The sequence below is a fragment of the Exserohilum turcica genome (assembly GCF_000359705.1).
Source record: "Exserohilum turcica Et28A unplaced genomic scaffold SETTUscaffold_24, whole genome shotgun sequence".
Lineage (NCBI taxonomy): Eukaryota > Fungi > Ascomycota > Dothideomycetes > Pleosporales > Pleosporaceae > Exserohilum > Exserohilum turcicum.
The window spans coordinates 184,988-201,541 of record NW_007360070.1 but is presented as its reverse complement, the minus strand read 5'-3'; the positions used below and the strand labels follow the sequence as shown (position 1 = coordinate 201,541).

Genomic DNA, 16,554 nt, shown 5'->3' with positions numbered 1-16,554 from the left:
TCGATGGAGCAGTGGCTCTTATGGCCGTCAATAATAAGTAGTTGATGCCCACCTATAGTAGAGCTCTTTGTATGGGTATTAAAGTGCTCTAACCAGGCAAGACCAAGCTGATTATTCGTCCAGCCATTGGGACTGACTTTAAGAACCCAGTCGGCAGGCAAATTCTCAAACCAGACGTTGATAAGCACCTTGCCCGCAAAGACAACGAACGGTGGTATCTGGCGACCCGACGCGCCCACGCCTTGGATCACAGTAACCCACTCACGGTTGCCTGGCTGTATCCGCTTCTTTTTCCCATATCCTTCTGATGCTGTGATTAATAACTGTGATAAAATCTTGCCTATCATAAAGCTAGTTTCGTCAAAGTTGTAGATATCGTCGTCCACAATACCCCACTTCTGCCTTGTCGCCTGGACTAAGTCAAACCAGCGCTGGATAGCCACTGGGTCCTCGCAGGCGGCTCGCTGGTGATCATAGGGACGGCTCCAGCGCGTACGGAGCTCAGCAGTCCGCCTAACAAAGTTGTCAACCCAATTCTTGCCAATAGGGTTGCCACCACGCTCCTCTAACAGTTTATTGGCTATTGCTCGAACCTCAGCCTTTGTAGGGGCAAATCCACGCGCAGACTCTTCAAAAATACGTCTAATAATAGCCTCCTCTTCTAACTTATTTAGGCGCTTTAAATTCGGTTCACAGTCGCGTCGGGGCGCTTTCCAGCCTGTCGATCAGATATTGTACTTTGAGGCACGTTATAGATAGAGGCAGCGCGTCTTTAGCTTTGAACACGTTGTGATTGGATATTAAAAAGAGCAAGTTGAAGATCTGATTTAGGATAAGTTAATTGATAGTTGTGTTGTTGAGACATAACGCGTTGTAGTATCAACGTCGACGCGCTGGTGGGGAGTGACCGACTCGCTTGGGTGACCGACTCGCTTATGAACCACGTTAGTCGTATATTCTTATCTCTTTAACCCCGTCCCGCTCGATTTTTTTTTACATGGGGGGAAAAGCATATTATACGCAATGAAACCAAACAGAACAACTGGCAAAACACGAACGGCAAGTCTGCTTACCGGCTGTCAAAATACGAAGATCCCGGCTTTCGGCTCATGCTTTCCCACTTTTGCACCAGAAGAACGGCAGAATCGGATGTCGTACCCATCCAACCAGAGCGGCTCGGCATCGCGTTTTGTGTCTGGGTACAACAAGCAGCCCACGGAGAAGCTTCAAGACAAGAGAGAGAAAAAAAACTTGTGATCTTCAAACTGGCCCCATGCCCTTGGGCATGGCCACGCGTCTGTCGGAGCCGTGAGCCCGCTGATGCAAGTTTGTTGTTTCTATCACCATGGCCGCTATATCGAACCAGGCCGTGCAAAAGCAAGGGAAATGCCTGCCGGAACTTGGCACTCTTTATGTATTTGCCTTGGTCAAACGTTGATATCGATAACGGTTATCAGATATCCTGCCGCGGTAGTTGGGGTTATGGTTCCACGATGCAGTACGAGCATGGCAAATTAAAACCCACCATCCATGGCCAATGTCTCGTCACATCATCCCACCCACGGGAGCACATACATCGTCTCGAAACAAAGTATGCGCGCACATCCCCCGTGGTCGTTGGCATCCACCGCACATCATCCACGCACATCCGCCGAGAGCCCTTTTTTTTTGCTCTCGCCACTCACACACGACCCGCGGCAAGAGTCCGCACACCCATCACCACCGAAATACCATCGATTGCGTATCTAGCGATTTACCCTACCCTCTTGCCAATCTCACAAACGCGCACCCACCACCCCTTTCCCCCTCGGCCAAACCCGATCCTGATGTCCGATCCTGCCTACTCCAACACAGCCTCCCCCAATCATGCACCTACATCTCCTCTCAGTTGTGAATCTGAGTTGTGTGTGTTGTCTGGAGGCCCAAGGCCACCCGTCAATCAACCCTACTTACGAGCAGCAACTTCACCCCACCAACCAATCAGTGCCTCTCTCTCTCTCTCTCTGTCTCCAAAACTCAACAGCTGCCGTCCGCTACCCCTTTCCCCGAATCGCCAAGAAGACGAAAAATCGTAAAAAAGAGATACGCAGGAACACCAAGCGTTATGTACCTTGCATCTTCTTTTTTACGCGCCCACCTTACCCTACTTACCCACACGCACATGCACATGCACATGCACACACCCATTCGGCCAAACGCAAGTGAAAGTGGGTAGCTGTTTGCCCCATCTAACCCCCCCAGTTTAGTTCCCAATCCCCTCCCCCCCCCTCCCCTCCCCTCTTGCAGAAAGGGAAAGTCTGGCTCGTGGGGGAACGAGCCAAATCGTGTAATGCGGCGTTTGCGCTCGTATCTAGGGAGACTAGAACCTATCTACAGTATGTGCGTGCAGCGGATAGTGTACATGCTGTGGTAGCGTAGCTTAGCTTAGCTAGCTGGATGTAGGTAGCTGTTTAGTTGGGTGCTAGCTAGCAGTTGATTTGGTGCCAGTTGAAGGGGGGGTAGTAATTGAGGGTGGTCAGCACCAATCCAACACACGGCAACATGCTTGCTGGTGAAGTGTTGGACGGATCGAGTATGGATGTGCATGCGCACATATGAATCCGGACATAGCATGTCCCATGGAGGGGTTTTGGGGGGGGGGGGGGCGGAGTGTGGAAGTGCAAAGGGAAGTGGAGGTGGAGATGCGTAGGTAGGGGGTAGATATCCAACACGCGCGCGGAAGAGGGCAAGAAAATAAAAAAACTCCCGATTGCTCGCCCTGTTTCCCACGTGCGAGCACATGCATGCATGTACATGTATGTACCTGCACCTGTCTGCCTATCAATACGTATACCCACCCAACCTATACTTACATACATGGAATCAGTAATCCCGAGTGAAGATCACCCCCCCCCCTTCCCAGTACCCGCCCTCTTTTTTTAGCGTGTGCTATCGTAGTGGTGGTGTTGTTATCCGCAACCCCTCCCCCCGCCCTCACCCCTTATACATACATGACACACCCCTACACTCACATACATACATACATACACGTAGTACACATACATGCATATGCACACGCGACACCAAGACACGACACCATGTCGGCGAAAAACAAACAGAAAAAAGGCGAGTGTGAAAATTTTCTAGGGGCGGGTGCGACGTTTTGGGGCGGTTGGATAATTCTAGTACTTGCCTTGACGTGAGTGCAGTTTGAATGAGTAGGTGGTTCCCGATACATCCGGTGTATATATGTAGATATTTTCGCATTCACAATAGCAGTAGTGATAACAGCAGTATCAACAACAGCAGCGGTAGTAGTAGCAGCAGTAGGAGTAGTAGTAGCAACAAAACCCCTCCATCTCCTTCCCCACATTTCCCTCTCTTCATCTTCCCCCCTCAAACCCCACCCCACCTCTCACTCTCTTACTATCCATCTGCCGCTATCCGCCCCTCTCTCTCTCTCTCCTAGCCCCTCGTACCCGCCACCACGGTCCCTGGATCCGGGGAACCAATAACACACAAAGAAAAGAAAAAAGGGATCCTACCTAAACATCTGTACCATAAGCTTACTTTCCCCCGCCCCCTTGATTCTTCCCTCCACATACCGATGCATGCAGCACTGGAGCCACTAGAAGGGAAATCCGAAAACGTTAATGCAACGAATGAAGGATGGAGGGAAGGAGATCGGGAACGCGAATCGGCAGTACAGATGGACATTACATACATGCACAGTAGAGTAAAGGAGAGTAACTAAATACGGTAATGTTAACCTCCGCCCTCCCCCCTCCTTTGATACCCAGGCTTGTCTTAGTGTCTACTTAGTTGTCTTACATACATACATCCTTACACACATGCATACACACACGTTCCCGCACCGCACCGCACCGCACCGCGCTCCCCCTTATATCGTCTCCTTATCCTCATTGTCATTCTCCTTCTCCCTCATCTTCGTGTAGCTGCAGTATGTATGAAGTAGATTAAAAAAAGAGTCCCAAAATACCTAGCTAAAGTTTGAACAACGTGGTACTTATCTTGTCAGCGCTAGCGAAACTCTGGATCGACGTATCTATGTATGGATGTGCGTGTGTGCTGCCTGGTTTTCAGTACAGGGGAGCGAGGGAGCGAGGGAGTGTTGGGGGAGAAGGGAGAGGAGTGTATGGGGTAGATGAATGGTGGTTTGGGTGTGTGGGGGGGGATTGGAGAGTGGAGAGGAGAGGAGAGCATGTGGTGTGATGGATGAATAAACGAATCGACGAATCAACGAATGAGAAAATCAATAAATAAATAAATAAATAACGTGGTTCACAAGCGAGCGGCCCACCCAAGCGAGCGGCCCAGCTAAAATCTCACCAAAATCTACAACTAATAGGGGACTATATTTTAATAACTATATATTAGAATAGTCTAAAAATCTTAGGAAATAGCTGCATCTATATAATAAATATAATATTAAAGTTTTATTAGAGTTGCTATAATATCTAAGTAGTTATTAACTATTTTATAGTTTAATAGGAGTATAAAATTAGGATCTTGATAACTACTATATAGAATTTCTTAAAAATCTCTATATATATAGTCTATAAGTAAACATAAAGGATATATAAGATTTCTAGAAGATTCTAATATATAGTTATTAAGATAAAGACCCCTGTTAGATGTAGATTTTGGTGAGATTTTGGCCGGGCCGCTCGCTTGGGTGGGCCGCTCGCTTGTGAACCACGTTAAATAAATAAGCAAATGGACATATATGCTTCCGCAACTGGGATATAAGAACTTGTACTCAACATGTGTTCTCATGCCATTGCTAACTGTTCCTCTCACTGCTTTTGCATATTTCATTCTTGCAGGTTGTAATGTGCAGTGCCACCTCACACAGCAATACTCTCAAAATGCATGTATAATGTGTGTGTGTGTGTGTGCACTAGCTCCTTCTTTCCTGTGCTGATGTGGCTCTGTCCGATCTGCATATATCCGGGCGACAAACACCGGATCCATATTACGTACATATTTCACACACATATGCTGGGCGACGACAATATCAGACACAAGACCACGACAGCCAAGCAGCCGTGGCGTACAACGACGTGCTATGACAAAGTGTGAATAGAATTTCATTATTAATTTGTGATGTGGTAATGGCGAAGCGATGAAGCCTCCCCCCCTGTACAAGTATAACAAGGTGTGCCCCCAGTGACGACGGAGATGCAGAGAACAAGAGGAGGCGGCTTGCCGATGCAACCAACAAGGACCAGGTATCGAGGTAGGAGAAGGGATACTAGGCGCGAAGAAAAGATGACGCGACGCGGGAGAAAATGGACTGATTGCTGATCACGGCGGTCCCGTCTGACAGCTTCCATAGCAGCCTCCCTTCGCACCCCTCGCCCGTTGCCCTCGTACAACTGGTGCTACCGGGGGTCCTTCTCCCAGGGTATTCCCTTCTACCGGTTGCTGTCACGCAACCGTTGTCAAGGCATGGTCTTGCCGAAGGGGCGAGGGGGCCTCGAACCGGCTTTGCCATCCATGCGCGGCCCCTGCTCGTCCGCTACTCGGCCGTATTAAACTCGCATGAGTCGCTTCACAATCGAGCTGGTCATTATTTTTTTGCTTGCATGCCCTTCACTATTGGGCGTTCCCGAAGATACCGTGTTAATATATATGGGGTCAAGCCTGTCAGGTGGACATTAGCCTGGGCGCATCGGGGCGCGTGTGCGTTGCCACCGTCGGTGCAACTTCGCACAGAACTGTATGTGCATGTGTTGATGCTATTCTGCTTGTGCCAGCTATCTCCACGACAAAAACATACTGCTAATACTCCTTCGCAATTAAGACTGTTTTCAGCTTGTGTGCATGATGCACCACTGACGGCCTTGAGACCAACTTCATACCCAGCAGTGATGCACTGTCGCCCAAGGATTCCATTAAGGATATTGACTCGCCTTATGATCACCGCATGTCGATCCTCGGCGTAGCTGTTTCTGGTGTTTCAGCCTAGATCTTCCTGTCGTGCATCAGTGGTCGCCGACCCGCGCCTCAGTCCCGTGGTTCGAGCCGTTAAACAAGCCCGGTCTATAGTATCCTCTATTATCGTCCAGACCCTGCTTTAGCTGTCTGCCCTGCGTCTGGCGAATATAAATTATTCAGAGGTAGTCGCCTTACAAATTTGAAAGGTCTAGTTCCTATGTTCCGGATGAAATCAAGAAAAAGATCCGGCTTCGGCAGTCCATGAGCGTCCGTCTGGACCGGCGCTCAGCAGGGTGTTGGCTTGTTTTCCAATTTCTCAACATGCGTCAGTTGCGTGATGTTCATTGCATGTCCATTTCGTCGTCGTCGTAGTCTGCCGTGCCCGAGTACCCATTCTCCATCTCTTCTCGGTCTCGGTCCTTGCGCTGTTGTTCTCGTGAAGCCGCAATTTTCCTGCTCAAGGTCAGCAAATTGGTATATACAAGCGAAAAGACTGCAAACCTTAGTCCGTCAATGACTCCAGTAATGAATGCCCGGCCCTCTCCTACCTCCATAGCACCCACACCGTTCATCTTGAACCCACCTCCTGCATCTAACACTTCCAATCCACTCCGAAGCTTTGCCATGCGCACTTCTCGGAGTCCCCGCAATAGTTTCCGTACATTGTCTGGCTCTTCAAAGTCGTCTGAGGCTGTTTCCAGCAGCATCTCACCCAGCTCAAGCCAATGATAGGGCAAGGCATCTGGTGCTCCGTCTGCTGTCGAATTGAGCAAAAACGGAGGGGAAATTGGAAGTGTATTGTTCGAGGGTTGCGAGGGCAGTCGTGGAGGCGGAGAGAAGGTCTCTGCGTGTTCGGTTTCGTGGTCGAGGATTGCGGCTAGAGAGAGGGTGTTCAGCCAGGGCGGTGGAAGGATATTTGCGCGTCGCTGGCGCTTGAGTAGGAGGGCCAGCCAGAGCGGCACATTGGTTCTGTGGGGGGGATTGAGAGGTCTTATGGGTCCCTATGTAGCTATCAGCGCCATTGTGCTACACAAAACCACGTATGGAGGGTTGGTGGTGGGGTGTTGGAGGGGCATACGCACCCCCAGAAGCTCCAGTCCCTCGAGTCTTTGGCGCGGTATGATTGTGATGAGCTCCATTTCGCACAGAAAAGCAATCTCGGGCGGCGTCAGCCCCGGTGGAAGAGGCAATGCCATGTTGCGACGCGTTACTTGCACCTTGGATTGTCGTTCAAGCCGAGTGAAGACGCGCCGCGGCAAGTGGCCGGCTTGGGACTAGCTTCTTCAGGAACGTCTACATGTCACGTACTCTCACCGATAATCTTCCATCTCGCTAAGACCCCTTTGTTACTTTCTAGGCAAAGGCCACCGATGCCCTCTTTAACGCAAGTATGGCTTCTGCCCGGTGCCGTCATCTTGATTGTCTGCCTTGCGGCCAATTGGGTGGAGCGTGTATCAGGTCTAGTGCCAGAGCCCTATCTAGTGAGTCTGCAAGCTGGCATGATACTTGGATACTGATGAAGCCAGGATGAATTTTTCCACGTCCCTCAGGCTCAGAAATACTGCAAGGGGGACTACTCGTGGGATCCAAAGATTACAACACCACCTGGCCTGTACGACCAACTTGCGAAAGTAGTCCTCGTAAACATACTTACCACTAACCCAGATATCTAATCTCGAAACTTTTCAAACCTCTCTTGGGTTGCGAAACGCGGGCCTTGCGTATTCAGAACGCTGTTGCTCTTTGTGCTATCCTGGCCCTGAGCTATCTCATCCGACGCATCCTACGGTTTCGCGCCAGCCCGGGCAAGCCTTTGCACGAAAGCAGAGATGTTTCCAAGAAAGGTTCTTCCGTTGAAGATCCGACCTTTGTCGACATTCACACAGCCATTAACATTTGCCTATTCTCTCCTCTCTTCTTCTTTTCTGGGCTGTACTACACCGATGTCATGTCTACGTTGGCCGTATTGCTAGCTTATACTGCGCACCTGGCGAGCTCACAATCACCCTCAAGTTTCATACACGGCGTCAGTGTTCTTGTATCTGGGATTTTCGCGCTCTTCTTTCGACAGACCAACATTTTCTGGGTTGCTGTATTTCCGGCCGGACTCGCCGTTGTAAACGCCTTGAAAGCGGATGCACCTTCAACTACGTCGAGTACTCGCGATATCGCACAAGTGCTGCAAGATAGTTGGGCCACGGGAAGAATTGTCGATCTACCCATACAGCATGCTGAACTCCAAGGTACGCAAGAAAAAAACCCAAAAGATATGGGCTAATTATCCACAGACGTCATCATCTTCCTCGCTTCCTTGATAGTCGCTGCCCTGAGAAAACCTCTGCTTGTCCTTAGGGTTGCAGTGCCCTATGTGATTATCCTAGCTCTGTTCGCTGGTTTCGTTGTCTGGAACGGCAGCGTTGTCCTAGGTGAGCAGCTACCGCGTATCATGAATTCCAGAGAGCTAACATGAGTAGGCGATAAATCAGCGCATACAGCCACGATACATGTCCCGCAGATGCTGTACATCTGGCCCTACTTTGCGCTCTTCTCGATTCCACTGCTCATAGAACCACTGCTAAGTCTCTTTGTCCCGTTACTGCCAAAGAGAGCCCAAGTTACCTGCAACGAGGTCTTCAGCGCTTCCACTTATGGCCGCCCATCGCTTCTTGCATCCGGCTTGTTCATGACTGGAGCTATACTCGCAGTCCACTTCAACACCATCATCCATCCCTATACCCTGGCTGACAATAGACACTATGTGTTCTACGTCTTCAAGCTACTTCGACTGTATCCCGTATTGCGATATCTCGCAGTGCCTGTTTACTTTGTCTGCGCATGGCTGGTTGTTAGAGCTCTCGCCACGCCGACGGCACCTTCACCAGTGAATAAAGGCGCATCCAAGGACAAACGCCAAACTGATACAACGCAGAACCCAACAGGCCGCGACCCTTGTCAAGTCAGCTTCGTCGTCATCTGGCTGGCCGCAACTACACTGTCGGTAGTCACAGCGCCTCTGGTAGAGCCGCGTTACTTTATCCTCCCGTGGGTCATCTGGCGATTGCATGTCCCCACCTCATCGACCAGAAAGGCATCATTTGATGTACGCATGATTGTGGAGACGATATGGCTTCTCACAATCAATCTGGCTGTGGCATACATGTTTCTCTACCGGACTTTTACGTGGACGAACGAACCTGGGAAACTGCAGCGCTTTATCTGGTAGAACCGCCAGTGCGTCGGATGTTGGCGTTGATTGCTCTAGGATGGCAGGGCAATGATGGAATCGATGTATTTTCGACCTTCGTTCTATTCTACTTGTACGATCTGTTCGCAGATGTCTTTGTAGTTAAGCACTTGGTAGTCATGGGGGCTCGCCTTTTGCAATCTGTAATATTAGACTTGCCGTTTGAAATCAAACAGAAACCACTCTTGACTTGAATACCTCTGTAGTTTGAACCTCGTCTGGAACAAAGTATACATCCAAGTGCTGAACATACGCCTGGAATGAGTATACGGCGTGAATATCTGATGATTTCAAGCTTGATACCAGCACCATGTTAGATTCAACTCCGCGGTTGGACGTAAAAACAATTGCATTGATTCATATTAGTACAAACTCCCAAAGAAAACTGCCTTCTCCACCAAAACAACAAGAAACGCCCAGCTCCTTTTTTGCTTCCAGCGCCCTCATCTCCAATCAGTCTTTCAAACGACGTAATGCACATGCATGTCCACATGTATTCTTTCTCGTGGCATACCAACAGCGGTTGTTTTGTTTTCTCAATTCAGTCGTGTTTGTTTATCCGTGCGCTTCCGCCCATGAACGGCCCATATCCCGACTGTTATAGGCCTTTCTACTGCTTGCTGTGCTCGTCGCCGCCCATGGTGAGCCTCAGCACAAAGTTGACAATGACGGCGGCAAACAGGGCGATAGTAAGGATGGTGGGGCCCAGCCTGTCGTCGAAGCCGCCCTGGCCCCGAAGCCGTATGCTCCTCGCGCGCCAGTGGAAGGTAAACAGAGCGTAGATCATGGCCATCATGGCAACGAGGGTAAAGAGGCCGGCGGAGATCTTTCCAATCTTGTCGCCAAAGTTGAGCAGGCCGATTGCGAGACCGCCGAGGATGACGGTGAAGTTGAGCCATGAGAGGAAGGTGCGCTCGTTGGCGAAGAAGACCTTGGGCTCGACGCGCGTGGGCAGCGCGATGCGCTTGCCTGGAGGAAACCGTGTTAGCGAGGGGCTGCCATGCGCCACAGGACGAGAAATGTAACGGCGCGAACTTACCCGGCGCGGTCTGGAGGAGCGGTTGGGTAGACATGACGGAGGTGGTTTGTATGGTAGCCCCACTGGGATCTGGCGAGGGAAGCTCTTGCGATGCTTTTTGTATGGAGTCCGGGGGGAGGTGTCAAGCCAGCGGTGTCGCGCGAGGGAGAGTCAGGCGCAGCTTGAGCAGGAACAGCAGAAGAGATGGGGAGGATTGGAAAAATGCGTCAGAAAGAAAGCAGAGCTTGCTTCATGTTGCGGGTCGCGATGAACCCAGAAGCAGCCCCATGCCCTCTTCCCGAGCACCGCGTGCCGCCAGCCAATCGCGAGGCGGCATGCGCCCATGTGATTGGCGTGCAATGCGCGGCGCTGATTGGCTGGCGGCGAGGGGCGCGGGCCCTGGGCGTGGCCCGGCACCTGCATGGGGGGCTTTTTCCTTTGCAACAAAGCAACCACGTCGGCATGCGGGCACTGGCCTCGACGCTAGCCTCTTGTCCAAACACGTAAACACCCGCCCATTGCAGCCTCACCACGCCTGCTCGCCCGTCACCTTCTCCCTCGGCCAATTCTCTCCAGCTCCCTCCTCTGTCCGCTGCATTCCTAGACACAAGCATCTCCATCTCCACCATGGCTGTAGGCACCCCCCCTCCCCCTCGCAAAACTGGCGACGCCCGGAGCTTGCTAACGCTCGAGATAGTCTCATTCACCGCTTCCCACCTCTGAGCTGCAGGACATTGCTCAAACCGTAAGCTCAATCCGCCTGTCTTCTCGTGCAGAGCACCATGGGACTAACGACGGGGACTAGGCCTGCGAACAAGCGATTGGGTCCGCAGCGTCATACGACCACAGCAAAGTCGGAGAGTGGAACAGCGAGATCATTGTAAGCTCTTTTGCCCCGGCCCAAGCCAATCCCGTCTCTCGGCATACAGACTGACTCTCGACCCGCAGCAATACATCCTCAAGACGCTCATCAGCAAAACCACACCCAGCGACTCATCCAGCCCAGACGCGCCCTCGCAACCCGCCTACAAATACATTGCCAACAGCACCGTCATCCAACACCACGGCTCCACGCCCGCAGACATCGAGAAGCAGGGCCGCCGCGGCATGCACAGCGCTGTCGGCGCATTCTGGAATAACGAGAAAGACGGAACCTACACGTACAAGTGGGAGGCTGCCGACAGCAAGGGCATGGACATTGTCATCACCATTACCTGGATTGCCATCTAGAAAGACCAAATAGCGAAACGCATCCCAAATGGGAGTTGTGCAAGAGACGACAGCTCCCCAGCGCGAGGCGAGCGTCGTTTGAGCAGAAGAGGGCACTGGCCAGGAAGGAGCGAGCGAAAGCAATGCGAATGACGTGTTGAGAGGTGGTTGGTGAAATCATCGTGTGCCTGTTTGGCTTGGATACACTGTCCAAGTGCTGTTTCCTTGTGCGTCTTCTATTTCCCCACGGCCATCGGCGTTGAAAATCCCAGGATACATGGTCTTGCGCCTCACAGGACAAAGACTGCAGAATTGATACCTCTTACTTTTCAACTACTTTTCAAATGTGCCATGTCCAACGTGTGCATGCCAACACCCGAGTCTCGTGTCCATTGCCAATCATGTCGTGTGCCAACCATGTGGTCATGTACAACTGGACGATGACGTGTATGTCATGGTACATATATCTATGTATGTATGTCATCCTCTATGGAATCCGTCTCGTCGTCCCGTCATTGACATGAGCCCTCACCTCCATTCGCTTTTCCATGTCATGCATTCCGCAACCCCACCCCAGCCAGCCCTTGGAAGTGCAGTACAATACAAAGAATATCAGTGCTGCAGGCGCAATGGCAGAGAGACATGTATCAAGAAGCACCTAGGTGCTCACAAAAACAAATACAGCAAAACAAGATGCACACAGAGAGAGAAGGAAAGCAAGCCAGCAAGCAAGAAACAAAGACTTTAGGCATCCGCCTTGGGACTCTCAGACTGTGTTCCTACGCCGTCCGTGTGCGCCGAGCTACTCCGTCCACTTGCTGCCTGCTCCCTCTTGCTCATGAGCGCCGCGAGCTCGTCGGTGGTCCTCTTGCCGCCGCTCTTTTCTGTGATCAGACTCTTGAGCCATGCGTTCTCCGTCTGTAGTTGCTCGATCGTGGCCTCGAGCTTGGCCACCTTCTCCTGCGCTTCCTTTTGCGATTGCTCCAGAGCCTGCTCGCGCTGCTTCTTCTTGATGCGGAAGCGGGCGCTTGCAGCCGTGTTGCGGCGGCGCTTGTCCTCTTCTGCTGCAATACGAGCGCTTTCGTCGAGTGACTGCTGCATCATGGGGGCGGCGCTGTCCATCTTGCGCTTCTTGGAGGCTTGCTCGTAGCCTTGCGCGACTGGTGATATTGAAGATCCAGGCGAGGCAAAGTTGGGGCCGAGTGGGTAGTGGTTAGGCTGGCTGGCTGCCAGCGGCACCGACGGGTCAAAGGCAGCATTGCCAGGGAAGTTGTTGAAGTCGGTGAAGGGAAAGTCGCCTGCAAACATAAAAGGGTCAGTCATGGTTCGTGAGAGCGACAATCAGATAGCGCGCTGGAGCAGCGGGCTAGATGACCTGTTTCCGTGTAGCACAGGGTGTTGCGTGCTTGCACCCATGCAAAGCAACAGGGCTGCATATGCAAAAGGGTCTTGTGAGTGACTAATCTGCCTAGTGTGGGGTGACGATGCAGGCAACACAACGTGGGCGGGGTTTGCATGTCGTCCGCCAACCATCATTGGACAGCGTCCTGTAGAGACTACACGGCGGTTGCACCGGGTAATACTCGACAATAACAGTCCATTGCCAGAGAAATAACGGTGGGAAGAATAACAGAGCGCTTACCATTCAAGTTGAAATCCATGGTTGCGCCAGCGCTAGTCGGGCTCGTTTGAAATCCCTCGCCCGTCTTGAGCGGCGGTGACGGATTGCTGTCGAAGTCGATGTTGAATTCGCCGGGCGAGCTGAAGTCGACGCCCGCGGTGTGGCTGTTGCTAACGTCGAAGAATTCGGCGTTGAGAAAGTCCGAGAAGTCGTCTCCAGGCGCTGGGTCGACGAGCAGGTCCTGCTGTGGTGACGGCTGGTTGAGTGTGGCGATGTACAGGGACACGTTGGGTCCTCGCTGGCCCTTGTAGGACGACATGGGCAGTTTGCCGTGCTCCAGTGGATAATGGGGATGTGGGTGAAGCTGCTCGAGTATATAGCTGGGGCAACTGGGGTCGTCTTCGGAGGGGCTTTCCACCCAGACACTTCACGCCGGCGAGTCCCGCCTTGGATCAACAAGCAGGTCCGATTACGGTGGCGTGGTTTCTGGCGGGGTCAAGAATTTCGCTGGTGTTGTGCAATGGCGCGCTGGTCCGGTGTCGAGCTTCTTTCGCACAGAGCCCGTGAAGCCGTGTAAAAAGAAAAGAGGACAGTGTGTGCGGGAGTGGTGACGTTGAACGGTGGTCAAAGGTGCGTAGAGCAGTCGAGATCCCCCGCGGGAGAAAATCTAGTGGCTGTTAGCGGCCTCAGGACTGGCGGAGCCGCGTTATCGCCGAGAGACTGACCCACGTGCTTCCGGGGGCGGCACACACCTCGGGACGACTCGCTATATTCGTACACTGGGACCCGTGTCTACTACGATACAACTCCCTCTCTTGCTCTGTTGCTCGCCGTGTATACAAGGGCAGCATCGTCTCATATGCGAGGCCAGACGTTGCTCGCTCAGCCGCCGCCCTTTCATGTCGTCCTAGCTGAGTAAAGGCCGGCAATTTATAATCATAGAGGCACACGGTACGACCTGGCGAATCACGCATCACCCGGACCGCCATTCCTCGGCCACCGATCCATCTACCGGCATGCTCACATGCTGTAGCGGCATGGTGAAGCCCTGTATTGTATACAAACAAGGGAATTTTAAGAGGCTGTTGGATAGCGCCGCCGAGGAATCACCGTGCAGATAGCAACAATCATACACCTGGCCTTGCGTGGCTGTATTGCTCTACTATGTAGGTGTATGCTCAATAGAGGTTGAAGAAAAGGTTGGTTTCTCAGCTCAAGGTGCGGGACTCGTCCGTGGTGTTATACGGATCATCATGACGGCTCAACAATGCGCCTGGCCCACTGCTATTGATTACAACCTGCAGTAGGTAAAAAGATTGGTCATCTTTGCAGTGTGCAGGATAAGTGTGGCGCTCGCCTGGTGACGGTTACGTGCCCAGATTATCTAACACGGCCTATCTAAGCAACTTGAGCAAGACTTGCCCTTTTCGTCGATAGCATTCACTTCAAGCCCGCTTATGCCCTCCGCCATGATGGCTTGCAGCTCACGTGCGTAGCCGCACAGCAAATGCACCTTGACACCTCAAGATATGCGCCACTTGCAAAAGCCACTTTTGCTCTCGACAAGCCGCCCTGTGGTTGTGCTCGTGCCGATGAGGCAGAGTCGACGGCATGGATCGCGTCACGTGGCAGCAGGGCAAACGCGTCTGACCGCCTGAGCGCGACTCTACCTGGATACTATCGATAAACGCTTCTGCCACACCAACAAACGTCTCAACCCCTCCCATGCAGACGCGAAAAGCACAAATGCAATGGCTACCGCCCCAGACTACAAGAATATCCCCCACTCGCACCGCCTGCCCGTAAGCCACCGCGAAGTCCAGCGCACCTTCACCAAGCTCTCCCGGCAATCCCTCGTCTCCCTCGCCCTGCAATGGCTCAGCAAAAAGAACCGCGACTTCTGCAAGCCCTTCCTCCTGGAAGACCGCACCGACGAGGACAACGACGAGATATACGAGCCGGCGCAAAGTTATGAGGTGCTTCAGGACATGTACAAGCAGCTGGCGGCGCGCAAGGGCGGCAGGAGAGAGGTCCTCGATCGCATACTCGAAGGAGACTGGAGACACGGCATATCCATGTACCAACTGGCAACAGCAGAGATACAGTACCTCCTCGACCACCCCAATGCCCTGCGCTGGACAGCGAAGCGCCTTACAAAGATACCGAATGCGCGATCACCGGTAACCGACATGGAAGTCACAAACGACTCTGACCACCTCCCTCGCTTCCAAGCACAAACCTTCATGTCGAATCTTGCAAGGGAATTGACGCCGCTGATGAAAGCCCACTACCTCATCACACGAATAAAGACTTCGCCAATGACAATACTTCGCGTCTACATACACGATTCACCGTACAGCAATGAGGCATCGCTGGCGGTTGATTCCAGCAACACGGGCCACGCAAAGGCCGTCTTCTTCATATGGCCCAACGGCTCGCCTTTTGTCTATTCGTCTTTGGCAACACTGACCGGTCAAGTCGTGGGGGATGAAGGGCGGCATCTGAGGGAAATTGTGCAGCAAGCAATACCCAAGGCATTCTCGAAGCCTTCTGCACGCTACCAGCTGACCGGCACCAACTTCACGACCAAGTCGCTTGAAGCGCTTTTGACATATCGCGGCCCTGGCAAGAGCAATGCGGCAGCAGGTGGTTGGAGCATCTTTCAAGATCACAGTTTTAGTCAGAACGCGCTGGATTTCATTACTACACAGAAAGGCGATCGGCAAGAGAAGCCTTCAAACGACAAAAGCAGCACAAATGGCGGGACCAAAGCTGGCCCGGGCAGGCCCAAACGACCCTTGGATAATAAGGAGTCACCAGAGTCCAAGCGTCGGAAAGAGGTGGCTGCTGGTCGCTTCGGCACTTCAGCCCAGCCAGATGATGGTCAGGGGCTCGAACGAGTCGAGGTCCGCATTGACGATCCATTCCCAACTACTTCAAACGGCAGCGACAGCATACAAACTGACGGCGAGACATCACGTGTCGAGGCGCAAACAACAATTCGTTCGCGTCGTGGTCGCCCTTCGCTGCTTGACAGGACCGACCAAGACCTCGAGGAGATTGAGAACGAACAAGGCTGGGTACCAAACGTGCGCATTACGTTCCAGGGTACTCATGTCTTTGCGGGAATGCGGCAGCTAGTTGAAGAGGGCATTGTCGATGGCGAGAAGATGCCGGGCTGGATGACTGGCGAGGCGGGTGTGACGATAGGCTCGGTTAAAGATGGACGGATACGAAGCAAGGATGGAGTGCCGGGTGTGTGACGGGCTCTTTTTCAAACTTTGAATGCGCGGCGCTGCAGGTGTTTTGCTACTTGGTATACCCATCATGTTTGCGGCGTATGGCTTTCTTTCTCTTGGGTAGTAGAGATGACGGTTTCTTAGCCCACTGCAATCCAGGCATGTGAAGAGGAGTCACAGTGTTCACGATGTCTCCCTCACGTGGATAGCGTGGGCCATAACTACAGCTGCATAGCGTGTGCTCTGGCTACAGCCTGGATAATTGGATAGCATGTGCCCTGAC

At 52.3% G+C, this 16,554-nt stretch overlaps 6 protein-coding genes across 6 annotated transcripts; 3 read left to right on the top strand and 3 right to left on the bottom strand.

The window, feature by feature from the left end:
* Window positions 1-6,281: 6,281 nt before the first annotated feature.
* On the bottom strand, window positions 6,282-7,136 carry SETTUDRAFT_111302 (uncharacterized protein; the record flags this gene model as incomplete). Its single annotated transcript, XM_008028405.1, has 3 exons — window positions 6,282-6,396; window positions 6,442-6,941; window positions 7,023-7,136. The coding sequence occupies 3 exons, from the start codon at window positions 7,134-7,136 to the stop codon at window positions 6,282-6,284; spliced, it is 729 nt and encodes a 242-aa protein (XP_008026596.1).
* A 174-nt stretch (window positions 7,137-7,310) lies between these two features.
* Window positions 7,311-9,344, top strand: SETTUDRAFT_184956 (glycosyltransferase family 59 protein; the record flags this gene model as incomplete). The annotated part of the gene is made up of 5 exons (XM_008028404.1): window positions 7,311-7,421; window positions 7,467-7,552; window positions 7,606-8,183; window positions 8,229-8,366; window positions 8,415-9,344. 5 exons carry the CDS (start codon window positions 7,311-7,313, stop codon window positions 9,161-9,163), a joined length of 1,662 nt encoding a protein of 553 aa, XP_008026595.1. The 3' UTR covers window positions 9,164-9,344.
* Window positions 9,345-9,794: 450 nt separating this feature from the next.
* SETTUDRAFT_28984 (uncharacterized protein) lies at window positions 9,795-10,257 on the bottom strand (the record flags this gene model as incomplete). The annotated part of the gene is made up of 2 exons (XM_008028342.1): window positions 9,795-10,153; window positions 10,224-10,257. 2 exons carry the CDS (start codon window positions 10,255-10,257, stop codon window positions 9,795-9,797), a joined length of 393 nt encoding a protein of 130 aa, XP_008026533.1.
* A 572-nt stretch (window positions 10,258-10,829) lies between these two features.
* Window positions 10,830-11,432, top strand: SETTUDRAFT_40059 (uncharacterized protein; the record flags this gene model as incomplete). The annotated part of the gene is made up of 4 exons (XM_008028357.1): window positions 10,830-10,835; window positions 10,900-10,947; window positions 11,008-11,082; window positions 11,151-11,432. The coding sequence occupies 4 exons, from the start codon at window positions 10,830-10,832 to the stop codon at window positions 11,430-11,432; spliced, it is 411 nt and encodes a 136-aa protein (XP_008026548.1).
* A 723-nt stretch (window positions 11,433-12,155) lies between these two features.
* SETTUDRAFT_111166 (uncharacterized protein) lies at window positions 12,156-13,351 on the bottom strand (the record flags this gene model as incomplete). Its single annotated transcript, XM_008028403.1, has 2 exons — window positions 12,156-12,709; window positions 13,054-13,351. 2 exons carry the CDS (start codon window positions 13,349-13,351, stop codon window positions 12,156-12,158), a joined length of 852 nt encoding a protein of 283 aa, XP_008026594.1.
* A 1,411-nt stretch (window positions 13,352-14,762) lies between these two features.
* SETTUDRAFT_169576 (uncharacterized protein) lies at window positions 14,763-16,554 on the top strand. Its single transcript, XM_008028402.1, has one exon. The coding sequence runs from the start codon at window positions 14,784-14,786 to the stop codon at window positions 16,293-16,295; it is 1,512 nt and encodes a 503-aa protein (XP_008026593.1). The 5' UTR covers window positions 14,763-14,783; the 3' UTR covers window positions 16,296-16,554.

What these genes read in the sequence shown, in the direction of transcription:
- SETTUDRAFT_169576 (XM_008028402.1), top strand. Translation starts at nt 14,784, where the DNA reads ATGGCTACCGCCCCAGACTACAAGAATATCCCCCACTCGCACCGCCTG.